This window comes from Dipodomys spectabilis, unplaced genomic scaffold, assembly GCF_019054845.1.
Source record: "Dipodomys spectabilis isolate Male_0828 unplaced genomic scaffold, ASM1905484v1 ptg000097l, whole genome shotgun sequence".
In the NCBI taxonomy this organism is placed as follows: domain Eukaryota; kingdom Metazoa; phylum Chordata; class Mammalia; order Rodentia; family Heteromyidae; genus Dipodomys; species Dipodomys spectabilis.
Genome location: NW_024870774.1, coordinates 4833149 through 4856419, shown reverse-complemented (window position 1 = coordinate 4856419; position 23271 = coordinate 4833149). Strand labels below are relative to the sequence as shown.

Below are 23271 nucleotides of genomic sequence, written 5' to 3'. Positions count from 1 at the left end.
TATGGCTTTGCAATAAAGCTTGAAGTTCAATATTGTTATTCCTACAGTGCTGTTCTTCCTGCTAAGGATTGTTTTTGCTATTCCGGGTCTTTGATTATTCCACATGAATTTTTACATTGATTTCTCTATTTCTTTGAAGAATGTTGTTGGGATTTTTATGGGTATTGCATTGAATTTGTATATTGCTCTGGGCAGCATTGCCATTTTAATATGTTAATTCTTCCCAACCAGGAGCATGGAATGTTTTTTTTTTTCCATTTCCTTAAGTCTGCTTCAATTTCTTTTTTCAGAGTTTTAAAGTTTTCACAATAGAGGTCCTTCATATCTTTGATTAAGTTAATTCCCAAGTATTTAATTTTTTGAGGCTATTACAAATGGAATTGACTTCTTGATTTCAGCATTGCTCTTCTCATTGTTGGCATACAAAATTATGCAGTTCTTGTCCTAGCTTCTGTTAATGTGTTGAATTACATTACTTGACTTGTGTATATTGAACCAACCTTGCAAACCTGGAATGAATCCTGTTGGATTGTAATATATGGTTTTTTGTTAGCTGTTGAATTTGGTTGGCCAGAATTTTGTTGAGGAGTTTTTCATCAACATTTATCAAAGAGGTGGGTCTATAGTTTTCTTTCTTTGATGGGTCCCTATGTGGTTTTGAGCACTATGCTGACTTCATAGAATAAGTCTGGTAGTGATCTTTCCCTTTACATTTCATTAAAGAGTTTCAAAAAGTTCTTAGCCCCAAAGGACATAACATTACATATATTTAAATCATTGTGAGATCTGCTGAGTGTTTCCTACCCTTAATTTTGTGTAAATCTGCTCCCTGTATTCAAATAGTACCATAAAACAAGGCAAAGGTCATGGCAGCATTATGAGAATGATGAACCAAGCATCTATAATACAATGCTGAATACTGTGCATTCTGAAATTTTATGCTTTTCCACAATGACACTCTGCTTGAAACCACAGACCTGCAGATGTCAAGGGTCTGCTGTAATGTGGATACACCAATAAAATAAGTACATCATCACAATAGAGCATTCTACTGACCCATGCTCAGACTGTGGAGTCCACCCATATATTACTAGTTGTGATGACCTTTATTACTTAGTTACATTTTATTTTTTTTAATTTTTATTGTAAAGGTGATGTTCAGAGGGGTTACAGTTACACAAGTTAAATAATGAGTACATTATCTTCATTTTCTTCCAGTTTTTTACGTCCCAACTGCTCTCCCTTCCCAAGTTGTATAGTCCATAATGTCCATATAGTACATATAGTACATATAGTCCAACATAGGGTCTAGTGAGTATCACTGCTGATTCAGTTCATACTTTGTCCCACTACTTCTGTGCAGAATTCTATTTTATTTTGTTTTTTTTTCTGTTTAGAGATCTACACCACCCATTATTTACATTAGAGAAAGATGAAACCAGGAAAAATCACACCCTGATTATTTATTTCTGCTTCTGAAGAAGCATTAAAAAATGATTAGAGAGAATTCACACATACTGGCTCATTGATGAACATGAAATGGTGTTGGATGTCCATGATGTAGTACAATTTCACCCAGCCCTTATACTACTCCACATTTCACACAGCGCTCAAACAGCATTATTCTCTGTTAAACAGTATAAAAGATGGTTATAAATGGTCAGATCTTGCTCAGTGTTCAGTTTACAAAGGTAGAAAGAAAGTACAAGATACTGGTATGAAATAACTAGTAATTAGGGGTCCACAGAAAGAAATTCCAATTCCTCACTTCCTCCTGAGAATTTTCTCCTTGCCTCATTCTTTCTGAGCCATTTGCTGAGTGAGGAGAAACTGTTATAATGAAACGCCCAAAACTGAGCTCTGCTGCTTGAATGTGGAATAGTCTTAGTCCATTGAGCTTCCACAATGGAGTTCCAGTTTGTGTAAATGTGTGACACAGTGGTCAAGAAAGGAGACTTGAGTGAGCTAAGGATATTCTACTGGCTGCTGGAGAGTGAGCCAAAGGGGACAGTGTTGTCCTCTCCACCGTATAATTTATAAGGACTTTTCTAAAAGTAATAATGATATTCGTTATCCCAATGACTGTGCTTTGAAGGCAGGAAAGCGACATAATAAACCTCAAACATTGTCAGTCAAATGGTGAAGGAAACTGAGATGACGGTATATATTGGCTTCCTGAAACTTAGTCCATCAAAGTGTTAAAAATATCCTTACCTGGATGCCATGACTCAACAGTATGATACTGTCCTAAAATATCTGTCTCAAAGCAGAGAAAACATTGCCCAGTGATTGATTTGAGAATTCCATTATAGGACATGAGAAGGAGAACAAAAGCCTTTGAAAGGGAAATGTTATACACTCACAATAATCATCTCATGCGTGTACTTTTCTATATATTTCATATAGGAATGTGTGTGGTGTGTGTGTGCGCACGGAAATGTGAATTCTAAACTGAGTTGAGTTTAAGGCTTATCATCACAGCTATTCTAAAATATTTAAGTCTGTGAATCATGAATAAGGGATTAGATTCATTTCCCACAACTCATGGGACTCTAAGCATAACATTGCTTCCTGAAATGAGATCATCTTGGTTTTTCTGATATTATTGATTATGGTCAGTTCTTTAGGATCAATTTCTTTTTGCAGACACAGACAATATTAGGTTTCCCTAAAATTATTCTCACAAACACAATGAGATAGCATAGATGTGAATGGTTTTTGATGGAAAAAGAGAAAAACCTATAAATTTGTAAGATTAAAGGACCTTCATAATGTTTGATGTAAACCCACATACACACACACACACACACACACACACACACACACACACACACACACATTTCAGTGGAAGTATGAGGCCTTGAGTTCAAATCTTAATGCTACCAAAAAGTGATTCAACTGTGACAAAATATCAATGTTGATCCCTACATACTTACTGTACATTTACTCCTTTATCAAGACATTTTATTTAACTTTACTTAACCTATTGCTGTTTTGTGTTGTTGGCTTGGCTTAGGTACCCATACATTTAACCAGAGTTCAGTAGTTAGGGTTGTGACCACAAGGTGGCAGTGAAACTCAGCAGATATACAATATGTTCATTTTAGTGGATTCTAAATGAATAGGCCAAAGACAAAAGCAAATCTTTTTCTTATTGGCTATGTAGGCATCTCAGAAAAGGGAGACAACTTGGTAACAGAAGTGACATCCAGATAGGAGATCTTAAGTCTTCAACTGATTCTACTTGGGAAGAAAAATGAAGAGATTGATTCATGATTTATTCCTGATCCTGTGGCTGCAGCTGCACTGTGAGTTGAGGATTAAGGGAAACCATATATTAGTGGGGATTTCTTTAGATATCCAGGAGAAGATCAGGTTATCCAAACTGTCTATAGTTACTGTAGGAAAAGACCATTCTGAAGAGTACTGACCTAACTGTCTCCTTTCTGTCTTTCTCTGTATGTAGTGCTGAGCCAAGGAGAGAAGGTGGAGCAGAGTCCTTCTGTCCTGAGTGTGCAGGAGGGAGACAGCTGTGTCATCAATTGTACTTACACGGACAGTGCCTCAGTCTACTTCCCTTGGTACAAGCAAGAGCCAGGACAGGGTCCCCAGCATATTATAGACATCCGTTCAAATCGGGACAGAAATGAAAATGGAAAACTCCTAGTCTTATTGAAGAAGAATGACAAACACCTTTCCCTGCACATCAAAGATACCCAGCCTGAGGACTCAGCTGTCTACTACTGTGCAGCAAGTACACATTGCTCCCCAGGCACCTGCAGCCCATCCTCAAACCTGCCACCATGGTTGCAGCTAGCCCTTTTCTTCACCACAGCCCTTCCAGCACAGCATTTGCTTAATGTCTGTCTATAAGTAGCAGAACATGCCGGGCACTGGTGGCTCATGCCTGTAATCCTAGCTACTCAGGAGCCTGAGATCTGAGGATAGCCATTTAAAGCCTACCCGAGCAGGAAAGTCCATGAGACTCTTATCTCCAATAAACCACTAGAAAGCCGGAAGTGGCGCTGTGGCTCAAGCAGTACTCACTTTGAGCTGAAAGCACAAGGACAGCGCCCAAGCAGAGAGTTCAAGCCCCACAACCGACAAAAAAAAAAAAAAAGTAGCAGAACACACAGAAATTAAGTATTTATAAGAAGATTAGGTTGAAGGAGACACTGGCAGTTGAGAACCTTTTGTAGGGTGAATGTTTGTGAAGTGATTGCTTCTCTATGTACTCAGTATTTTTATATGAGGTAAAAAAAAAAATGGGTAGAGCTAAGTTTAGTGACGGAACATAGGTCTCATTTCCCAACCTCTCTGGGCATGCCAAATCCAGGCTCATCCTCAGGTTCAGCAATCTTAAAGCTACATTTAATGGATTGTTAAAAGGAACTAATGATATTATCTTTTCTTTTTTCTTTTGCAAGTACTTAGACTTGAACTCAGGGCCTGAGCACCCACTTTGAACTTTGTGCTCAAAGCTGGTGCTCTACCACTGAACCCCAGTTCAATATCCAGCTTTGTGGTAGGAAATTCGAAATAAGAGACTCATGGACTCTCTTCCTTGGGTTGACTTCAAACCATGGTCCTCAGATTTCAGCCTTTTGCATAGCTAGGATAACAAGTGTGAGCCAATAGTACCTAGCATGATAGTTTCTTGAAATTCATTTATTAGTTTCACGATTAAACTTCTCCATATGAAAATTTCTAGTTTAAATATTGCCTGTCTCTTGTGCATGGAATTGGAATCTTTTGAACGTTTCATGTTACTTTCTCTGATGCACCATTATACAAAATCTGTTAATTAAATGAAACATCAAAATTTAAAATTGACAGTTCTGTATCCAGATTATCTGCTAGGAGAATTTGGTCAATAGATTCAAAGAAGTTGATACGTACAATCAACAGTTGCACAGATCTTATGTACAATATAAGGACCATAGCTAATAATATTACACTGTATTGCAATTTTTCTCAAATAAGTGTTTTTTGTGTTCTTAATATTCTCAAATGATCAAAAAACTAACTTAGTAAAAGGATAGACATCTGTAGTATTTCATTTATTGTTTATATTCACCCAATAATGTAATGTTGTAATCCTTGATTCACAGTACAATTTAGTTAAAAAATATTTTTATTCGTCATTCTCAATAAATCTCCATTATTTCAAGATAGTTAAATTTACTCCTTGCATACCATTTATTGTCACCTTATATTTCTAGTTATATAAAGAGTTATATGTATCATTTATCATCTACATTACTCATCGCATAGTAGTGGATTATTACTTTATCCTCAATTTTTGACCAAGCTATTTATTTTATCCTAATTTTTTTGTCAGTCATGGGGCTTGAACTCTGGGCCTGAGCACCGTCCCTCAGCTCTTCAGCTTAAGGCAAGCACTCTACTAATTGAGCCATAGCACCACTTCCAGTTTTCTGGTGGTTAATTGGAGATAAGAGTCTCATGGACTTTCATGCCTGGGCTGGTTTTGAACCACGATCTTCAGATCTCAGCCAACTTAGTAGCTAGGATTATAGGTATCACCCACCAACACCTGGCTTTATCCTAAAATTTTTAAGAACACATCCTCTAGTGTTGTTGACAATTCAATAAAAAATTATCTTGTAAATGATTGATCCTCTGTTCTTTCCATCTCTGTGTAAGGATGAATGTAATTGAAGATTCTTTTAGGGAGAACAGTTTCTGCTAGCTGAATTGTAGATGTTACTCATCAGCGAATTGACTTGCTCTTATAGGCAGTGTCATTGAAATATACTAGTTATCAACAAGAAAGATCAATATTGTAGCCCACCCCCCCCCCCAGCTTTTCTCATTTCCCTCACTACAAAACTAGCTCCTGGTCCACAGAAGCAAGTCTACTCTTGGTCAGTCTAATTCTCCCAAGATTGATTGTGAGTAGGAAGGAAACCAGGGCTTATATTTTTTTGCTTTATTTCTTGGTTATAAAATAGTTGATATAAATCACTTAAATAAGGATACAGGTGGACCCATTGCAACAATGAGATATACAAGTCATTATGTCGAAAACGAACTTTATACCTTTGGTGGGGGGGGGGGGCGTGGTGGGAGGATGGGAAGGGATGGGAAGGGGAAACAAAGGAGGAGGCTACAATGCTTGATAAGAAATGTACTCATTATCTTGACCATGTAATTATAACCCCTCTGTACAGTATTTTCACAATAAAAAAATTAAAAAATTAAAATATAGTTGATATAATTTCATTGGCTTAACTGCTGTGTTTTCTTAAGGTGATAAGAAAACAAACCACAGGCTGGGAAGTTAGCACAATGGTAGAGCGCTTGCCTTGCATGCCTGAGGCCCTGGGTTCGATTCCTCAGCACCACATAAGCAAAAAGAAAAAAGCTGGAAGTGGCATTGTGGCTCAAGTGGTAGAGCGCTAGCCTTGAGCTGAAGAGCTGAGGGACAGAACTCAGGCCCAGAGTTCACGACTGGACCAAAAAGAAAAAAGAAAAAGAAAACAAACCACAATTATGTACCCAGATTGTGCACAATCCAAACTCAGAGTCTGGTATAGTAGAGAGTCTGTATTTCAGACTCATACACATTTAAGTTTTAGATCTTGGTCATAGTTGTCTGCTTTCTTCTTTTTCTTCTGAATCTTAAAATATGAAAATACGTTTTTTTTCTTCACAGTTCTGAAAGTGTGAGGTTGGAATTCATTTTCCAGGGCTGGAATCAAGATGTCAGCAGGAGCAAATGTGTTTGCTATCTCTTCTAGCTCTGATGGTTGCTGCCTTTTCTCAACCTGTGGCTGCATCATTCCTGACTCTGCCTCCTTGGTTGCACTGGAATCTCTTCTTTTCTTGTCAATCTCTCTTTAACCATATATGTGATTGCACTAAGCTCTCATAATCAATCATGCTCTTCCCATCTCAGGCCCCTTAGCTGAATTATATCTACCTATAACTGTCAGGGATTTGGTGAAATAGAATCTGATGTGGAGAGAGAGCTCCTTTTGCCTCTCATTTTAACATGGCTTTGGTTTTTATTTCTACATTGAGAACATAATAATAAATTAGGCAGAGCTCCATCAGAGAAAAACAGAAAGCATAATTATCTTATTTTCTCAGAGTCCTAATTTTGTTTTAAAATTAATATAAAGAACAACAAACATGTTTTGTGCATATCTGTTCATGAATATTGAATTCTAATACACTGCATAAATTCATGTACTCATTTTTGTTCTACAAAACCATGACAACTGGTTGGCACAGTTGAGGATTATACCATGTTATACATTCAGTTTGAATTGTGTTCTTTGTAATTTTAGTGGCCCCAGCTCTAGCTTAAATTTTCATCAATAGATTTTTTATAACAATTAACCGGGCTGATTTTATTGATCAAAATTCACTTTGTCTATTCTAGTTGGGACCATCTACTTCTTTGGAATTCCCAAGCAGTAGCACTGAATTATAAATGGAACAGATTTTTTACTTTGTAACACAACAGTGGCTGTGAATTATGCCAGTGTGATCACTGACTCAAGCAAAGCCTATACCAAGGTCTATACCTAAGTAAAGACTATAAATAGAAACATGATTCTGTTATTAACATGACAAAATAACCTTAAAAGGAGAAAACAAGGGACTACAAAGATAGTGGTTCCAGTCATGTCCACAATGCTGTTGAGAAAATGCTGTTCATGAAAATATAAGGTTGGTCCATGGATCCTGGGCCAGCTCTCATTTATTTCCTTTTGGCATTCTGGTCTTGAACTCAGGCCCTCATGCTTGTTAGGCAAGCACACTACAACCCAATCACACCTCCAGCATTTTGCACCAGTTTGTTTTTTAAATAGAATCTCATGTTTCTGCCTAGACTGACCTCAGACTAAAATCCTCCTATATTTACAACCTAAGACTGATATTACAAGTGTGAGCCATTATGCTTTGGTATGAGTATTCATTATCTATGGAGAGTCTGCCTTGGAAATTTCTGGAGATCTCTTAATTAAATGTCATTTAGGAATGAATTATGTCAAACTAATTCTCAAATGCAATCAAAGTTAATTCTTTGTACTTTTCTTGGAAAACTTTTGGTGAACAGTACCTAATAAGGTCACTTGACAGGGCTCAAAGGAGACTTTCTCAAAAACAGTTTCCAGAATGCCAAGTCATTCAGGTTTACGTAACATACAATCTGATTTATGAATGCCCAAGTGGCAGTTTTCATAGGGCCTACTCATCAGAGTTTGTTTGTAACTGGTGTGGAATGTTGAGATTTTTTTTCTAGTCAGCAGATGGAGAGAGTTAAAATATAAACAAAAATTTTAAGTGAAGCCAAAGTCTTCCATTACTGTCCAAGGATATATGCTTTCTTATGTATGCACAAATTGTTGAGAATATCTCCCTTTTCTTTTGTTAATATTGCCTTATTGTTAATGTTCACAGAAAAGGGTTTCTGGGGCTGGGAAGGTGGCTCAGTTGTATAGTGATTGCCTTGCATGCATGAGGCCATGGGGTCGATTCCTCAACACCACATAAATAGAAAAAGTGATACTGTGGCTCAAGTGGTAGAGCTCTAGCCTTGAGCTGAAGAGCTGAGGGAAAGCTCTCAGGCCGAGAGTTCAGGCCCCACAATGACAAAAAACGAAAGAGGTTTCTGACAGTGAGAGATACTATAATCAGGGCAATCAGGGCAATCAGGGCCCTAGGGAATGATCCAGTAACTTGTCAATCATCCAGATGCCAGTTAAAGTAAAGAGGAAAATATTCAAGAGTTCAAACCTAAAGATCAGATGCTGGTCTCTAATGTGGCATTTATGACCAGAGTGTGATTAAAATGAAATACAGAATGCAAACTTGTTTATAGTACTAAGTTTCTGAGAACTTCATTGTGAAATCCTTAGCAAACACAGGTTAAAATTTTCTGATGTTTGCCCCAAAACAGGTAACTGAAAAGTCATTGGAAATGAGGAGAAATATTACTCTCTCAAAAATCAACTTTGTTCTATGTTGATGAAGTGATTGACTTTTACTGAAGGAAACAGTATCCAGAGGTGTGAGGATACCTGATTTTTACATATTTTACCTCTAGTATTTATTAATATTACAGCTCCCACTTGTCTCTATCACAAGTGTAAAGACTGAGATTATGGGTAAATCAGATAGGCCTGAGAGTTAGTGGATTAGTTCATACATTATTTGCAAGGAAATAGATGGACCTAGAAAAAATTATGTTAAATATAATAATTCAGGTTGAAAGAAACTAAGGTTGCTTGTTTTCTCCCATTTGAAAAAGTTAGATTACAATTAAAACTATATGTAGATACATATAGGATCATATCTATATATAAACAAATTAACTAAAGGACAGCTGGTATATGCAGATTCCAATGGTGTAACTCCTTCAAGCAATTAACTTACTGTGTAACAAAATGAACACCACAAATCTGAGAATTGTGTTGCAGAATTTGAGGGTGTGATGTCAAAGGGAAGCAGGAAAGACAATGGTGGAAGGAAAGTGGGAAAATGTAGTCATACTTGTCAATGTGCGTATATGACAATGAAACTATGTAACTTGAGGTAACAGATGGAGTTGGAAGAGATGGGAAGAATTACTAAAACGTTTATATTGATCAAGATGTGTTATACCTAGGAACTGTCAAGATGAATTTGTACAACCAGTTAAAGATAATGGGAAAAAATTGTTAGAGCGCTTAATTCTAAAGGAAGTTGGATTGGTTGAGACTTTCAGCCAGTACAGAGAGGCTAGACATAATAAACAACTATCAAGAAGACTTTCTTTCCCATTCTGCTACAACAGTAAGAGCCCACAAACTTGCTTAATCTGTGAGGGTCACTAAGAACTCCAGCCCTGAAAGTAAAAGAAGACTCATGTCACATCTGTGGGAGAACACAGCATGCAGTTCTCCAGATGATGAACGTGGTCTTGGCTTCAGTGAGGTTGTGTGAGGCCTGGGCAGAGTTGCTGTGTGGCCTGCAGATAGTAGGAGAAAGGGCTGGACAGAAAAGAGAAGAGGAGGGCTGGGAAGGTGGCTCAGTGGTAGAGCGCTTACCTTGCATGCCTGAGACCCTGAGTTCGATTCCTCAGCACTACATAAGCAAAAAAGAAAAAAGCCAGAAGTGGCGCTGTGGCTCAAGTGGTAGAGCACTAGCCTTGAGCTGAAGAGCTGAGGGACAGTGCCCAAGCCCAGAGTTCAGGCCCCACAACCAGACTGAAAAAAACAAAGAGAGAGAGAAGACGAGAGAAGGAAATCAGAACAGCTTATGTCTGTCCTATTTTCTCTTAATCAGCCAAACCAATGTTGAAACAATTTCTGTGCAGTCAGTGTCCTGGTAATTTTACACAACTGTGTTTATATTAAGGCACATTGCATGTTATCAAAACTGTCCTTTTTCAGGATTTTCATGTGAATTATTTCTCAACTTCTCTGGCAAGCTTGTATTAAAGGAATGGGATTGCTATTTCTGTAACTCCTCAAGGCCCTACTCAACACAGTAGAGCCAGAGGTCCTTCCCTGAGGCATCAACCTCCAGCACACAGCCTTCCCCACAAGCTTCTCTCTAGGTGGACTCTGTCAAGATAAAACCAATCCTTTCCTCCTCACACATTGGAAGCTCTGACTGGGACCCTTACACTGCCCTCACAGCAGGGGCTGCTGTGTATCTTCAGGCAGTGAGGCTGGTTTCCTGTTAGATGAAGGGCAGAGCTCAGAGTTGACTGGCTCTGGTGAGTCAGGTGGAACCTGTTGCCTGTGGAAAGAAGTGTGTGTGAGCTGACGACTTGGCTGCCTCCAGAGCTGGGTAAATCACCCCAGCAAACATTCCAGGAGCCATGGGGAGGAGGCTGGGGGCTGCTCTGGGACTTCTGTGGGTGCAGATTTGCTGTGAGTTGGGGCCATCACAAGCAGGGTCAGGGAGCTCCAGAGCTGACAGGGGACAGCTGCCACAAAGCTCCTATGCTGTGTTCCCCATCCTGGGCATTTCCTGGGGTGTCCTCAGGCTTGGCAGCTGCCTTGGTGATTTCCCTGTGACACCATCTGTGCCTGCTGTTCTCTTTCCACCAGGGTTGAGAGGGCTGCAGGTGGAGCAGAGCCCTTCAGTCCAGAGGCTCCAGGATGGAGCCAGCTCGACCCTGAGGTGCAATTTCTCTACCACGGTGTACAATGTGCAGTGGTTCCGACAGAATCCTGGCGGCGGCCTCCTCAGCCTATTCTTCATGACTCCAGGAACAAAGCAGAAGGGAAGGCTGCAGTCAACACTGGATTCCAAGGAACGCTACAGCAGCCTGCACATCTCTGCCTCCCAGCTGGAAGACTCGGGCACCTACCTGTGTGCAGCAGAGGCACAGTGCTCCCAGACACCCTGCAGCCTGGCCCCAAAGTGCAGCTGGGCTGCAGCCCCAGCCTCTGCCTCAGGGAGGGTGCACAGCAGCATTCCCCAGCTGTGGGTTCCTGATCCACCTGGAGTCGCTGTCAGCTCTTCTGATCTCAGGACTGTCATTCATTTGATTTGTGCCATTTACCATCCGGGAATTCTTTGATAAGAAAAATCCCTCATGGAACCAGTGACTGAAAGTAATGGGAAAACAGGTCTCCTAACAGACTTCATCAATTACACAGGAATTACTGTTATGGAACACTTTTTAAAAATAGATGATTATCCAGGACCCAGTGGCACACACCTATAATCCTTGTTACTTAAGACGATGAGATCTGAGCACCATCGATTTAGCCTGCCGAACAAGTTCGTGAGACTGCCAGGGTCCAGCCATAGCACGAACAAGGGCTCCGCGGGGTCAAAGGGACTGATGGAGGTGGAGAGAAGGCTGAAAGCAAACTTTGTTTATTTCAGCAAAAGCCTCAGCTATATACACTTTCTATATTTGTAAAATGCTTGCATCACATTGTTTCAGGACCCACGCACCAACAAGGGTGGACAGTACACATCCTTCCTCATTCTATTTCAAACTATCTTTGTCTACCATACTCTCCCATACAAGCCCCCAGGCCCAAAACCAAGAAAAACACTTCCTTAAATATAAGGGCAAAGTACTTGCAGCCCAGAGGGTTGGAGTCAATGTCCGGGAGGTTTTGCTCACACGTTGCCAGCTCCTGGCACCTCAGCTTCTGCAACATTTCCCCCTATTTTATTTTTTAAATTGAGCAACTATATATATCCTGGACCTGGGTAAAGGAGTGGATCATACATCTTAGGAAGAATTGCAGAGAAAGTAACATCAAAACAACAAAGAGCAAAATGTCCAAGAAATACCAAAAGGAGTGTTGTAACACATTTCCAGAGTGAATCCCTGCAGGGAATGAAGAACTGATGCAGCCAAGTCTTCAGGCTCTGCTACCTTTAGGGTGGAGTGGCCAATATCAAATATCTGCCCCTGAAGCTGCATAATATCAAAGCTCAAATTATCATGGTCCCAAATTCCTTGAATATGATGCTGGATATTGGCCAAGTCACATTTCCATCATGTTTAAAAGGGGTAGCAAATGTACTGATAAATAGCATGGAATGTCATTTTTAACTGAGTCTTCAGCAGTTATACCTGATTATTAATATATATCATGGCTGTTTCCAAAGCATTTAGATGTTCTGCCATCTTTTTCCCCACTCATACTTGGGTCCCAAGGACACTAGAAACATTTTGAGCCAAAGTATTAACATGATTAACATGTTGTGCTGTATATATGGTTTGGGTTAGGGCCACAGCACTGGCAATCAGAGTTATGGTAGCAATAATGCTGGCAACCAATATTTCCAAAAATTTGTGGGAGCAGCTAAGAGCCTTTTGAACCTCAATAGCAAACTGAAGCCCAGAATCATTATACCATGGTTCCATCACCTTAACAGGCAACATAAGGAGTTGTATTGTAACAAACACTGTATGTGCTCCAAAATGTCCAGAATTACTTATATAGTTAGTAAGAACACAATTATTTTGGCAAGAGGCATGAAATGCCTCCCCATCCTTAACCACGACACCCTGCCCAACCACCAGCATGTATGGATGCATAACACAAGCTTGCACAGTAAATGATACAAATCCATGGAGCGGAATAGATCTCTAGAACAGTGGTACGGGAAGGTGAGAGGTATTAGTCCAAGTGGGCCTTAAGGCAGTAGCCAGTCTCCAGATGTCAGGGTGAGCTTGTCCATGTGGGTTGACCAAGAGCATAGCTGACAAAACACTGTTGATCACATCACTCCTCTGAGACTAGTCCTGCAATGCATAGTGGGGAACTCCCACCACTGGAACAGTAAACAAGATGTTGAATTCATAGGCTCTCCATGGTGGTTGATCAGCAGCACCTGCAGGAAATTCCTGGCATAGTGGAATCCATCGGGGCGCACACCATCTCCTGCCAAAGCAACTCTATTAGTGTTATACATAAGCTCCATCTTTTTCCATCCATACACCTTTTTCTTCCAGAAGAACTCAGAGCCATAATCTACCCCTGAAAACCTTACTACACATGTATGTTCTACCACACTAACACATCCATGTATGCAAATAGGTGAGCTAACAGCCCAGTCCATTCTATTGTCCTAGAATATGGCTCCAGAAATTCAGCTGACTCTCCCCCAAAGAGCCTGTGGCATTAGTATACACTCTCATGGATAGTTCCTCCCATGACACTGGGCAGGCAATGGGGGGAGTCAGGCAAATAGGGTCAGCATACCTCAGCTGAAATTTGGGCACAGGGTAGTAATGCTAGCATAGCCACAAATAGGGTTTCCGGTGTGAGAGCCCTTCTGGCCCCTTCAACTATCTCTTGACCACTGGAATAAGGGAATAGTTCTTAGTGAGGGAAAGCCAGGTTGCAAGGCACCCACAGGGGACATAGCACTATTAGCTTCTTGCAAGTCCTGGAGAAGTCTCCATTTCCCTGATTTCTTTTTAATAACAAAGATAGGGGTATTCCAGGAACTAGTGGAAGGCTTAATATTGTCTTGTTTCAATTGCTCATGAACCAGAACCTTGGCAGCTTCAAGTTTTTCCTTAGGCAAGGGCCACTGATCTACCCATACAAGAGTTGAGGTCTTCCAACATATTGATTCTGCATGTAAAGCTGCCATTATCAGTGGCCCTGTGGAAAACCCAAGCCCTGTCCATTTGGGTTTGCAACAGGCTGGTAAGTTTCCAACCTTCCTTTTCCTTGTGGTCCCAGACCTGACATCCATCATATCCTTGATTAAGCATTTGTTGAGTAACAACTGGGCTGGGACTGTGGATATAAGCACCCATCTGAGCCCCACAAATTTACTGGAAGGTCAGATAGAACAAAAGGTTGAAAAAGATGCCCAAATAACCTTCCTTGGTCAGCCACTTGAGCACAGCAGAACTTTTTTGAGTAACTTTGGACATGCCTGTGCAGGGTGAGGATATCTTCTTTTGCCCAGGAGGGAGGCCAGTATAGGCCACATACAACAGAAACATCAGCTTTGGTGTCTATAAAAAAGTGTCCCTCTTATCTGAGTTCTAACTCAGGTCGCTCTTGCCCAATTCTCTGAAGCCAAAAGGCTTTATCTTTGAAGCCAAAGCCTCTATTTCCCTGGTTAGACTGAAGAGATTTATTAGGAAGAGGAACTAAAAAAAGCAAAATCAATTGAGCAATGGGAGTATGGGCAGGCACAAGCAAGGTTCGTTTTTTCAACCCAGCCATAATTTTAATCTCTCCTGTATAATCATTATCAATGACACCTGGGTAATCAACCAGTCCTTTCATAGTTCAGCTTGACTGCTCAACACCAGCCCTACGGTCCTAGGTGGCAAAGTACCCCAGAACCATGTAGGAACGGCAACTGGATGAAGATCTCCTTCCAAATACATCCTCTCTGCTGTTGGCCTCAGTCTTGTAAAACAGGAAAAAGTTGGAAGTCCCCAGTATCCTCATGCCACTCCTTAGCAGTCAGTATAGCCTTTTGGGCTGCAGACATAGGTGGTAGAGTCTGAATTAACAGCTGTGGTAATTGCATTCCTCTTTTATCACAGAGAAGAAGACAGCTCTCACAGGGCTGGGGCTGGGGTAGGGCCGCTACCCTGGAGGGTCTTTGTCTTCTTTACTGAGAGTGTTGAAAACCTGACACAGACTTTCAATGCTTCTGAAATTCCAACACTCGGACTGACAGTCCTCTCCTTCCACATCTGATGTACAAAGGAAGGTCTCTTTATTTTTTTCCTAAGACAAGGATCTTATAGAAACAATTTTGATCTGGTGATTGGAGTCAAGACTCTCTTGACTCATATTCTAAATATGAAATGTCTGAGGGGGGATAGCATGTTTTCCTGTAAATTTAATCTGATTTTTAAAATCTTGACCCACCTTTTGCCAGATAGCCAAATCCACTGCTCTCTCATCCGGGAACCAGGGACAGAGATTCTCCACAACCTCAAAAAATTCCTCTAGTCCTTTGGACTAATCTTGCAGCCCTTTTGCCTTACAAGGGCTAAGAAGGCCATCAGAAACAATCGCCTTTCTTTGCTCTGCCCCCCATCCCACCTCCGCCCCATATTATGTCTCCTTTCCTTTTCCGCTACTGCACTTCGTGTTTCCCTTACCTTGATACTTCTGTGCTCCAGAAGCCCTCACTGTGATTTCCTCGGGTCCCTGTTTAGGTGCCAGTTGCCACAGCCCAGCTGCAACGCGAGCAGGGCCTCCCCCGGGGCTAGGGGATTGATGAAGGAGAGGAGAAGGTTGAAAGCACAACTCTGTTTATTTCAACAAAAGCCTCAGCTATATAGACTTTCTATGTTTCTCAAATGCTTGCATCACATTGTTTCAGGACCCACCATGCCAACATGTGCAGACAGTAGGTATCCTTCCTCATTCAAACAATCTTTGTCTACCATACTCTCCCAGATAAGCGCCAGGCACAAAGCCAAGAAGAACAAAATAAAATAAAAGGGGAAGTACTTGCAGCCCAGAGGGTTGAGGTCAATGGCAGGAAACATTTGATCACACATTGCCAGCAGGGTCTGCAACAAAACTCACCTCCAGTTAGCCACCAAAGAGCCAGAAGTGAAACTCTAGTTCAAGTGGTAGAAGGCTAACCTAAACTCAAGGGGCCACACTCAGGCCCTGGCTTCAAGCCCCAGTACTAGCACTGAATATGTGTGTGTGTGTGTGTGTGTGTGTGTGTGTGTGTGTGTGTGTGTGTGTATCTGTATGTTTTTTGTTTGTGTGTGTATACTCTAGTGATCCAACTCATTACAGTTCATTTTTAATATATGCCAAAAAATAGAAAAATATACTCTAGTTTTCAATTCATTACAGTTCTTTTTAATTTTCCAAGAAACAAAACAATGGAAAGTTTACATAAACACACATACACATTTTATATTCAGATTTTTCTTCAAATATAGGCCCATAACAGATACACTGAAAGAAAATTTCCTGTCATCAAATGTTAGGATTCTAGGTGATTATATGCATTATTTATGTACTGACAATATTTCACCACTTTGCACAGGAAGATACTAAGGATTGCAGAGTGAAGGTGACTTCCCAGCGCGGTTTCTAGTTATGAGTGCTGGATCCAAAACCAGAGCTTGTACTCTGAGTGAGCCTTTTAGAGCATTTCAGAATGTAAATAATACCTTTTGGTAAATTTATATAGTGTGATTTCAGTGATGTAACACTGAAAAATATCCATTCTGTCTTTTCTTAACAGCCCCTTATAAGGAAGAACTCCTTAAACCTTTCTCTTCATTAACGTTAATGTAATGTGCAAGAGAAGGAAGGATACAGCCCTAAAAATTACAAGGAAGAGAAATGGACAATCCCAGTGAAGGTGGGAGCAGGCAGGGTTAGCTTCCTGGCTTGTGATTTGTGCTGTCCCAGGGTCCAGCTTTCAGGAAGGGCCTTTAATTAATACTGTTCCTCTAATGCTGTCTTGAAATACTACTTTATCCTTGAATGATTTGTCTTCATTTTTATAAGTGAAGTTGGACAAGAAGATTGAACAGGTTCATGAGCAGAGAAGATTTACAGGCTTGAGGACAGAAGCAATGGCAAGCTCTAGTTCAAGGATATAGGGTGTAATCAAAGAGCTGAGCAGTTGTGTGGACCAGTCTCTGTGTTTGGTGTAAACTCAAACTGGAGATCAGTAAGTATCATTATTACATTACTGCAACATGAAAGCACATAGGTAGGCATTGCAATAAAGCATTCTGTGTGATTCTGTGTGACTCTTTACAAAAGCTTCAACTTTCAATCTTGAAAATAGATATCATATAGCACAACAGAGTGCCTGATAACAGACATAAATTATTGGTAATAAAAATAGCAGTTTGATAGAGAACATTCTTTTCTTGTGAAGTTTCAAGAATGTATTATAAGAAACATTAAAATAAACCTGTGTGAATTTACCTTGTTTAATTTTTATTTACTTATTTAGTTATGGCTGTAGTGGTACCTAGAATCTTGGCTTGGATGCAGTCTCTTAACCTTTTTCTCTAGATGAAAGCTCTACCACTTGAACAATAGCTTCACTTTGGCTCTTTGGTGGCTAATTGGAAATGATAATCCCCTAGACTTTCCTGCCCTAGCTGGCTTTGAACTATGACACTCAGACCTCAGACTCCTGAGCAGCAAGGATTGCAGGCATGAGGCAGGTTTATTGTTAAATACTTTGTTTCAAATATTTTTATCATTTATCATTAATATTTTATATTATCATAGCATATAAAATGTATACTTCATATAAAAGAGCTCCAATACCTTGTGCATCATTTTTCTAATTAAGAATGATCAAACCTTCAGATTCCAATATTGAATTGATGATGGGAACCTGATATCTTTTTGAAAATGAACTGCGAACAAGGTTATTTGTGAAAACCTTCAACATCAAATTACAGAAATGCGAGCCAGAGAAGTCTTATAATGAAATCATCATATCATTTTCAAAAGACAATGCGATTTTATATATATTTCTAATGCTAATCTTTTGCATTCTGCATCTGTTTTGTTACTTATGGGTCAGTATAAATATTGTGTTTTATAAGGAGTGTTATTCTTTTACTTAGTGATACATTCTCTGCTCCTGAATAAGGACCCCAAAATTCATTTTGCATTGAGTCCATGAATTTTGTAGCCAATTCTATTGGAAACTGGAATTTAGAAAGTACACTTGGAATGAGAATGACTTAATTCAGAATCCTTCAAGGTATTCAATAACATGCTTTGGTTTAATATATTAACAAATCACTCTGGCATCTCCAAAATGGTAAGTTGAGTGAATATGTGGGATAATGTGTGTGTGTTTCTGTGTGTATGTTTGTGGATGCGTGTTTCCTGTATGAAGATAGACAGCAAGGTAAACTTACTATGAAGTGTTTTGATTAAGCAGAATAAAAATGATTAACTAAAAACCACAAAAGAAAATATGGAACTGGAAATTTAAAATTACTACATATATCTTATGCAGCTCAGTAGATGCCAAAAAGTTCTCAGCACTGAAGAACATAACCCCACATGCACTGTTTAATTATTGTGTGATCTGTTGAGTGTTTCCCTGCCCTTAATTTTGTAAAAATCTGTTTCATGTATTTAAATAGTGTCCCCAAACATCTCCAATGTCATGGTAGCATAGTAATGAAGATGAACCAAGCATCCACAATGCTGAACTCTATGCAGCCTGAGAATTTATGTTGTTCCACAATGACAATCTGCTTGAAACCAAAGATTTGCAGATGTCAAGGGTCTGCTGTAATTTGGATACAAATTATTTATTTTATTACAAATGATCCATTTATCCAATAAAATAAATAGATCTTCCTAATAGACAATTCTGCTAACTCATGCTCAGACTGGAGTTTATTTTATTTCATTTTCTATTGATTTAGTGATCTACTATCCATCATTTATGTTAGAGAAGGATGGACCAGGAAAGATAACATCCTGAATATTTGTTTCTGCTTCTGAAGAAGCCTAGAAGCTGGTTAGAGTGACCTCACAAACACTGGTTCACACAGATAGACATGAAATGGTATTGGATGTCCAAGATGCTATGCAATTTCACGCCACTATTATACTACTCCACAGTTCACATAGCCCTCCAAAGCAATTTTCTCGAATAAACATTGTAAAAGACAGATGATGTTCAGTTTACAATGATAGAAAGGATATTCAAAATGCCACTATGAAACAGCTAGTAAATGGGGGTATATAGAAAGAAATTCCATTTCCTCACTTCCTCGTGAGAATTCTCTACCTGCCCATTCTTGCTGGTCCAGTTGCTGAGTGAGGAGAAACTGTTATAATGAAACCCCCCCAAAACTGAGCTCTGCTGTTTGACTGTGGAACAGTCTTGGACCACTGAGCTTCCACTATGCAGTTCCAGTTTGTGTAAATGTGTGACACAGTAGTCAAGAAAGGAAACTTGGACTACATTTAACAGATATCTACCGAACATTTCACCCAGCAGCATCAGAATACACGTTTTTCTCAGCAGTACATGGAACACTTTCTAAAATAGACCACATTTTAGGCCACAAAGCAAACTTGTCTAAATTCAGAAACATTGAAGTTATGCCTTGCATTCTCTCTGACCACAAGGGAATAAAATTAGAACTCAACACCAAAAGCCATCAAAGAAAGTCCAGTAACACATGGAGGCTGAACAACACACTGCTGAGTCACGGGTGGGTCATGGAAGAGATTAGAAAGGAAATTCAAATGTTTATGCTATTCAACAAAAATGAACACACAAATTACCAGCTCCTCTAGGACACAGAAAAAGCAGTACTCAGAGGCAAGTTTATAGCTCTGAGCTCCTACATCAACAAATTGGAAAGATCTGAAAACAACAATTTAATGACACATCTAAACCTCCTTGAAAAAGAACAGCAAGATAAACCCCAATCCAATAGATGGAAAGAAATAATTAAAATTAAATCAGAATTAAATGAATTAGAATCCAAAAAAACTATAGAAAGAATCAACAAAACAAAGAGTTGGTTCTTTGAAAAAATTAACAAAATTGACAGACCCTTAGCAAATCTTATCAGAAAAAGAAGAGAACACACCCAAATAAATAAACTCAGAGATGAGATTGGAAACATCACCACGGAAACAACCAAGATTCAAAACATTATAAGGGAATACTTCTCAAAACTTTATGCTAATAAGTTTGAGAACTTGACAGAAATGGACCTTTTCCTAGCAAATATTGACATGCCAAAACTAAACCAAGATAAGTTAAACCAGCTTAACAGGCCCATATCAAGCATTGAAATAGAAACAGCAATAAGAGACCTTCCAGCTAAGAAAAGTCCAGGACCAGATGGTTTTACAGCAGAATTCTACAAGGCCTTCAAAGCAGAGCTCACACCAATACTCCTCCAACTCTTCAATGAAATTGAAAGAGAAAGTTCACTACCGAACACATTCTATGAAGCCATCATAACCCTCATCCCAAAACCAGGCAGGGACTCATCAAAGAAAGAGAACTATAGACCCATTTCTTTGATGAACATTGATGCAAAACTTCTCAACAAAATTTTGGTCAACAGACTTCAACAATTTATCCAAAAAATCACACAACATGGTTCAATATATGCAAGTCAATTAATATTATTCATCACATCAACAGGAGCAAGAATAAGAACCACATAGTTATCTCAATAGATGCAGAAAAAGCATTCGACAAGATCCAACACCCCTTTATGATGAAGGTTTTGGAAAAATTAGGAATCCATGGAACATTCCTCAATACAATAAAGGCTGTATATGACAAACCTACAGCCAACATTATACTTAATGGTGAAAAACTAAAGCCATTTCCTCTTAACTCAGGAACAAGACAAGAATGTCCACTCTCTCCACTTCTCATCAATCTAGTATTAGAATGCCTAGCTACAGCAATAAGACAAGATGCAGACATAAAGGGGATCCAAATAGGGAAAGAAGAAATAAAACTCTCCCTCTTTGCAGATGACATGATCTTGTACTTAAAGAATCCCATGGACTCCATTCCCAAATTACTCAAGCTGATACAAAACTTTGGCAAAGTAGCAGGGTATAAAATTAACCCCCTAAAATCAATGGCTTTTCTGTTTGCCAACAATGAGAAAAGTGTGGCTGAAATTAGGAAACCAACTCCATTTGTAATAGCCCAACAAAAAATACAATACCTAGGAATTAACTTAACCAAAGAAGTGAAGGACCTCTATGATGAAAACTTTAAAATCTTGAAAAAGGAAATCAACACAGAACTTAAAAAATGGCAAAACCTCCCATGCTCCTGGATTGGAAAGATTAACATCGTGAAAATGGCAATACTTCCCAAGGCTATCTACAAATTCAACGCAATACCTATCAAAATTCCAAGCTCATTCTTCAAGAAAGTAGAAGAGGCAATCCAAAAATTCATATGGAACAATAAAAGACCCCGAATAGCAAAAATGCTCCTCAACGGAAAGAACACTGCTGGAGGAATATCAATACCAAATTTCAAACTCTACTATAAAGCCATAGTAATCAAAACAGCTTGGTCTTGGCATAAGAACAGACCTCAGGACCAATGGAATAGAATTGAAAACCCAGAAATGAATGTACAGACCTACAGCCATCTAATCTTTGATAAGGGAGCTAAAACAATAGAATGGCAGAAAGACAGCCTCTTCAGTAAATGGTGCTGACAAAATTGGTTAACTACATGTAGAAAACTAAAGCTAGATCCTTATATATCACCCTGCAACAGTATCAACTTCAAATGGATCAAAGACCTTGAAGTCAAAGCAGACACTCTGAAAACATTACAGGATGGAATAGGAGAAACCCTAGGTCTCCTTGGCTCAGGCCGAAATTTTCTGAATAGAGACCCAGAAACACAACAAATCAAAGAAAGGTTGGACAAATGGGATTGCATAAAGTTGCAGAGCTTCTGCAGGGCAAATGACATAGCTAGCAAGATCAATAGAAAGCCCACGGATTGGGAGAAGATCTTTACTAGCCATACAACGGACAAGGGTCTCATATCTAAAATATACTTGGAACTCAAAAAATTAAACGCCCCAACAACAAATCCTCAAAGAAACAACTGCCCAATAAATAAGTGGGCGAAAGACTTAAAGAGAAACTTCTCTGAAGAAGAAAGAAGGATGGCCAATAGACACATGAAGAAATGTTCAACATCCCTAGCCATAAAAGAAATGCAAATCAAAACAACATTGAGATATCACTTCACCCCAGTTAGAACGGCAAAAATCAATAACTCTAACAACAACAGATGATGGAGGGGATGTGGACAGAAAGGAACCTTACTTCATTGTTGGTGGGAATGTAAACTTGTTCAACCACTTTGGAAAGCAGTATGGAGGTTCCTCAAAAGACTTCACATAGAGCTCCCCTATGACCCAGCAATCCCACTTTTGGGCATTTACCCAAATGTTTACAAACAAGACCACACTAAGGCTACCAGCACAACAATGTTTATTGCAGCATTATTTACCACAGCTAAGATATGGAACCAACCCAGATGCCCCTCAGTAGATGAATGGATCAAGAAAATGTGGTATATATACACAATGGAATTCTATGCCTCCATCAGAAAGAATGACATTGCCCCATTTGTTAGGAAATGGAAAAACTTGGAAAAAATTATATTAAGTGAAGTAAGCCAGGCCCAAAGAAACATAGGTCCCATGGTTTCCCTTATTTGCAATATCTAGTATATGTATGAGTCAAGCGGAAAAGGTCAGATAATGTGATGTCAGGAAAATGAACCCTTAGATATGTATTTTAATGTTTTTTTCTTTCATGCATGTGTTTCTAACGCATGTATAAGATTATTTCTTTGTTGCTTTGTATGTCCCTCCCCCACAGTATAAGCCCTGCTTTCACTATATTTGATGTCAGTATAACTTGTGGAGGAGATGGGGAAAAACAAGTCGTTTAAGGATACAGGTGGACCTGTTGCAACAGTGAGAAGTACAAGTTGTCATGTCCAAAACGAGCCTTACAACATTGGTGCGGGGGAGGTGGGGGGGAAGGAGAAGTATTGGGATGGCGGGTAGGGGGGAGTCTGGGAAGGGATGTGAAGGGTAAACAAAGGAGGAGGCTGCAATGCTTGGTAAGAAATGTACGCATTATCCTGCCCATGTAATTGTAACCCCTCTGTACAGAATGTTCACAAAATAAAATAAAATTAAAAAAAAAAAAAAGAAAAGAAACTTGGATGAGCTGAGGATGTTCTACTGGCTGCTGGAGAGTGAGCCAAAGGGACAGTGCTGTCCTCTCCACCCCA

At 39.5% G+C, this 23271-nt stretch overlaps 2 gene segments (V, D, J or C); both read left to right on the top strand.

The window, feature by feature from the left end:
* The first annotated feature begins 3202 nt into the window (after window positions 1-3202).
* Window positions 3203-7449, top strand: LOC122113431. The segment is given in 3 exon segments: window positions 3203-3308; window positions 3467-3754; window positions 7412-7449. Coding segments are annotated over 3 exon segments (378 nt in total).
* Window positions 7450-10826: 3377 nt separating this feature from the next.
* On the top strand, window positions 10827-11551 carry LOC122113430. The segment is given in 2 exon segments: window positions 10827-10895; window positions 11076-11551. Coding segments are annotated over 2 exon segments (528 nt in total).
* Window positions 11552-23271: the final 11720 nt, after the last annotated feature.